Consider the following 5,776-nt stretch of genomic DNA (forward strand, 5'->3'; position numbering starts at 1 on the left):
TGTGTGTGCGTGCGTGTGCGTGCAAGTGAATCCAGCCACTGAAAAAACACTGCAATGATACAGAACAAGATAAATGTCCTAGTGACAAACAGTGGTATGTTTGGTTCCACATCGTAGGGACAGTGCTGCTTTTTGCTATGACATAACTTTAATGCTATATACTGTCCAACTATATATATCTGAACTTCCTCAACCTGTGCAGGAGGTTTTCCTGCAACCAGGCTAAAGCATGCTGGGACAAGGCACCCTGAGCAGGGACAAGCTGTGAAACAAAATGAAGTAATGAAATAATCTCTTGTAACTGTGATGTTCTGACAGTAATGACTATCGTTGAAATTCAAATATTTTTTATGTATGATAAATATTTTTATTTTAAATGTATGCATCTTATGTATATATTTCATGTATATTATGACAATAACAAGGCCTGTTTTTTATGTACATGAGAGTTATTCAAGTCACAAACAATTCAATCGTCAAAATTAACTTTTTAATTTTATTAAATTATTGATGAAATTTGCAACGGAGTTTGTCTTGGAAATATAAGGTGCAGTATAGTGTGTGTGTGTGTTTGATATGTAGGCCAAGCAGGAAGTGACCCATAAACATATCCATCCAGCTCTTTCATTGGGGGCCAGTGTTGCCCTCCTCCTCTCACCTCCTCATCCCGCTCCGCACACACTCTCTCTCTCTCTCTCTCTCTCTCTCTCTCTCTCTCAAAGCCCCCAGTGAGCGCTAAGCAGGCCAGCGGGCCAGCCGAGGGGGCTCATTACAGGTCCACAGAGCCCCCCAACACAAAGGCCTGAGCCGCTTTAGCCATGGGATGATCTGCTCTCTACTGACTAGAGAGAGTCCATAGACGGACAAAAGGAGGGAGGGAGGGAGGGGATGGGAGAGAAAGAGGTGGAAGAGAGCAGAGAAGAGGAGAGGAGTGGAGAGCCACGGGCTTTAAGGATGTCAGGAGACCCCGAGAGAGAAAGCCTGGCGGGCGCTCAGAGAGGAATGGAGGGAAGGAGGAGGAGGAGGAGGCTTAAGCTCCACGGCTACGTCAGGACATTAACATTCACACAACCTCCCAACATCTGCTGCTTCCTTCTCGCCCTCCATCCCTCCCTCTTTCCAACCCTATCTCCCTCTGTCCGCTAACAACACTGGAACAAAGACTAATACGGAGAGCGAGAGGACAGATAGACGGAGAGGAACAAGAGAAAAGAAAATGAAGAGAATGCGAAGACGTATGAGACGGATGAATTCAGAAGATTTTGGCAGCAAAAGACTTAGCAGCTGCAGGGTCAGAGGACTAAAGGAAAAAAGCCATCCCTAATACTTGTAATTATACAAACATAATTTAAATTAGCGAGGGCAATGACAGAAAAAAGGCAGCAGAGAGCAAATACCAACTACAAAATGCTTGTCATTTGTATTTTACTGTATATGGTTATGAGCGATATGATCGTGGGCACCTGAAGGCCTGATACAGGCCAGCCTGGGCTCTCTGGTGAAGACAATCTGACTGAGCCATAAACCTGTTCTTTCGGAAGCCTCCAGGAAAAAGAGAAAAACCAGAGACATGTCCAATGCATTAAACCCACTCCTCTAGTCCTGTGTCTGGCCCTGGGCCTGTTTCTGCACCAGTCTGGCCCACTGCACTCAAAGCCACATGCTCAATTTTATGATGCTTTACCACCATTAGTGCAACATTAGCCTTGAGGTGGCTGGGTGTCTGATATATAAAACATAATTGAGCAAAAGACAACTTAAGTCAAATTGTCCCCAACTCTGCCAAATCTCTAATTCCTGCTTATAAACTATGTGGAATTAATTCAAAGTATGATGAAGTATGATGAAGTACGTACAAAATGCCTCACAAATTTAAAATCAGTGAAATCACAGCAGGGGACTGCAGCATTGTTGTGTGGCCTACAGTAAGGCAGAACAAGCCTTAAGTGAGGTAAGTGTGTGGCTGCTGGGTGCTTTATAGATGATGTATAGATGCCTGGTTCTTTCATATATTTCCTGTGGTGAAATTAGAGCCCTGTTCTGAAGTGCTGGGCTGTGTGTGTGTGTTTGTGTGTGTGTGTGTGTGCGTGCGCACATGACTGTAAACATGAAGACATCTTTCTCCACAGTCAATCTCTGCCTGTCACATCTGGCTCGCAACTCTACCCCTCGAATACACACTGGAATATATACACCGTGTGCATGGTGACATCTATGACTTATGTACTGGGAGGAGTGTTTGAAATTAAGCTGCAGTGAATATGGGCCCAGAAGCACTCAAAGCAGAAAGCAGGAGAGTGTGTGTATGCATTTGTCTGTGTATGTGAGATTGTGTGGGGAGGTGTGCCCTGAGTGTGTGTGGGAAAACAAGTACTAAACCCGTCCAGGTCCAGAGTGGGGTGTATGAGACTGTGACTCCAAGCTCAGTACAGCAACACTTGTGTCGTAGAGCTGTGAAACATTAATACTGGTATTTACAGTTGACTGAGTTTCTAATAAAACAGTAAGTAGATTAACCAGGCTTTACACCGTTACTTTTTAAAGGTTTATCATTTGAACACATACATTGGGTACATTGGGTACGTTGTGTAACATGTGTTGGGGCTCTCCGGTTTCATCAGTGGTGACTTTGGATAAAAGACAGCACTTTCAAGCCTAAGGCCATGGTACACTGCCTGTGACATTCACACTTGCACACAATGTCTACACAGTACATAACTGGATAAGCTTTCTGACATATATAAGCGTAAGGGTAAATAAATGATCAAATAATCAGCATAAAAATGCATTAAACTCACAATTTGTGGTACTATATCACTAACTATATTACCACAAACACATTAGAAATGGTTGCTATACTACATAGCCCTAGGTGATATCACATGGTTTTGCTAGAGCCATGCCGCAAGCATGGCTACAAATGTATATTGACAGATGACTCCCTAGAAAATAAGTGATTGAGCACAGTGAGGCAGACTACAGACTGAGGATGACGAAGATGATGAAGCGTCAGCTCATGGCTACACAGTACCATAGGTTGGGGTGTCGATTGAATTTCAGGAATCGATAAGAAGAACCAAATTCTTTGTTGTTGTTGGCATATTGGATTTAGTTTTAACTGTAGCAAAAAAAAATAGAGGGAAGACAAAGAAGCATAACCATTCGCTTACCTGCAGCCTGCAGGACCAGATGCATTCGAACTTTAGCCTGCTCTGCTGGAGTCTGCAGAAATGTAACAGACAGATAAAACAAAACAGAAAATTAGTCAACAATAACAATGTGATATTTTAATTAGTTTCTCATTAGAGCTCAGGTGCAGAATAAGGCCTCGAGCTGGTAGGGGCTCAGTATGTTGCTTTAGGGCAAAGACATAATTAGGATAATTATGTCTTAAAGGCTGATCTACCTGTTTATTACACAACCCTGTTGCCCGAGATATTACAAAGTTCCCAACAGGACAGGCAGCCTCCACACTGACTCAATATTATCTATGTAATCTAGCTCTAAAACTGTTGCGTCCCTTAGGCTGAAATATATTTTACCCGTGATCATCTTTAACTGCAACCATTAGAGCGAATGTTCCCTTAAACTGTCCTTATGGAGCACCGGGGGACAACTTCACCAATCTACTAGTCTAGTCGTCTGTAAAAGCCCTGCTAGTGAAAAACAGAAAGCAACAACATCTCTGACACACCAGGGAGAATCAATGAGGATGAGATGAAGCGAAATTTAGAGACAAAGAGAGAGAGAGGAGAAGAGAGAAAACAAAAGCTGCTGTAACAAGTCTTTGGAGAGTTGGATAAGAGGGCACAGAGAGCACATTTTACAAAGATCACAGCCAAAGACTCAACATATTCCCCTTCCTATCGTGTGTGTATGTGTGTGTGTGAGAGTGTGCATCAGAAACGCTTAGCGGGCATGAACGGGGGGGAGGGCCTTGTGCTTTGACAGCTGTATTGTGAGGGGCAACCTTCTTTTTTTTTTCCTGACATACCCTCAAAAGGGCCTTGCTGTAATTCCAATATCACTGCTATTAGATTTGAGGGTCTTAATTGTCAAGGAAGAATGATGGCTACGACAGGGCGCGGAGCTGTAAAAGACGAGCTCGCTGCAGATTGCTCTCGGAGGTTTTTGGCGCCGCAGTGGCACGGCGGCCCTCGTTACCATGCAGCGGTGGAGACTGCGTGTAGGATTAGAGAGAAATTAAATGCTAATGGGGATGGGATCGGAATCTGCTGCCTGGGAGCATCATTTAGACGACAGGGCCGGGGCGTCGCTGACAGGCAGCGCTTCCTCCCTCCTCCTCCTCCTCCTCCTCCTCCACAGACAACCCGGTTCTTCCTCCCACCATTCCTTCTCCCGGCCCCCCCACCACCCCACCCACAGCTAAAAATCTGATTTATCAAACTGTAAACTTGTCACTTTGTAAAAACGTCACTTTTCGGTGGCAGCCAGGGAAATATAATGACCCCCTTTAATGCAGCGATGTCAGGCTGCTGTATTCTAGATGGAACGCACATCAAGGCACTGCAGACAGACTGACGCACACTTAATGCAACATGGATGTGTGTGTGCGTGTGCAATCCCCTGTAGCAGGTGACATAGTGGATCATGCTCACACTGACTGGCACTGCTCGACAGCTAAAATTACTAATCACTATTATACCGGCGAAGATGAAGAACACTTGAGGCCTTCACCCACACAGAGATGTACACACACACACACACACACACACACACACACACACACAGTGTGTGATAGGGGCAGAATTCTCTCCGTTTCTCTTGCTTTTTGGCATCCTTGCCTTTATAGGAACAGTTTTACAGCAAAAGGAAGGATTACAGGCCACAAAATAAAAGTCCTGGGCAGGATTTGAACCCAGTTAAATGGTAAAGGGCTCAGCTTGATGAACAATTAGAGCGACACAGAAATCAGTCTTGGTGCATCCAGTCATTTAAAGCAATAACACATCATAGCTTAACTAACCTGATCATTGTGTGCTGTGCAATCATCTTAGTTACAGTTTATTACGACGCCCCCTCTGTAATTACATTAGCATTTGTTTACATTGGCCTTAAGGCATGTACAAGTCTATGAATCCTCAATGCACACACACAATCTTGCCAGTTGTGCGTAATACAACACTGAATCACATACTGCTGCATTGTCTGCTTGAAACTTTCAAGCAACTTGCTTTTCTGTCAAAGTACCTATTTCCTGTCACATGTAAATAGAAAAACACCTGCTATAACATCAATGATTGGAGTGAGAGAGCATCAGAGCAGTTTTCTGCCTTGTGACATTCTGCATTTAAATACATGCAAAAAAGTGAGAGAATAAAAAGAAAGAAATCAGGAGAAGTCTGTGGTTCTTGCCCTCAGAACTAAATGGAGGCGGATACAGGCTAATTTATATCAAATTATCATCACAAGTGATGTGAAAGGTACTCAGAAGTCAGCTCACAACTAAGCAAACATAATAATATAGAACACACACAAAGTGCACAGAGAGACACACACGGCATTGCATGTTTTTGCTTCCCAACAAACTATTTTCTCTCTAATTCACACACGCATGCCTGCTTCCTCTGTGTGTAATTCATTAGTAAACAATAAAAAGGCGTTAATTGTGCTCCCCAGAGGCAGATCTGTGCCCCCCCCACTGGGAGAAAGGCACCCGCTGCATCTGAAGTGGCTTCGCCCCTCAATTAGAACTGTGCCTTTCCGATGCACACAAACAAACATGAGACACAGAGTGTGTGTATGTGAGTGTGTG

The 5,776-nt window shown here is 43.9% G+C and overlaps 1 protein-coding gene across 6 annotated transcripts in view; it reads right to left on the bottom strand.

Annotated features, from left to right (window-relative positions):
- Positions 1–5,776, bottom strand: part of rsrc1 (arginine/serine-rich coiled-coil 1) — a 103,824-nt gene that overhangs the window by 54,413 nt on the left and 43,635 nt on the right. For all 6 annotated transcript variants that reach the window (XM_035680305.1, XM_035680304.1, XM_035680303.1 and 3 more), the window contains exon 6: positions 3,171–3,222. In XM_035680305.1, coding sequence (XP_035536198.1) covers positions 3,171–3,222 — 52 coding nt within the window. The remainder of the gene's footprint in view (positions 1–3,170; positions 3,223–5,776) is intronic.

The sequence above is a fragment of the Morone saxatilis genome, unplaced genomic scaffold (assembly GCF_004916995.1).
Source record: "Morone saxatilis isolate NCDOM2014 unplaced genomic scaffold, NCSU_SB_2.0 Contig8, whole genome shotgun sequence".
Taxonomy (NCBI): domain Eukaryota; kingdom Metazoa; phylum Chordata; class Actinopteri; family Moronidae; genus Morone; species Morone saxatilis.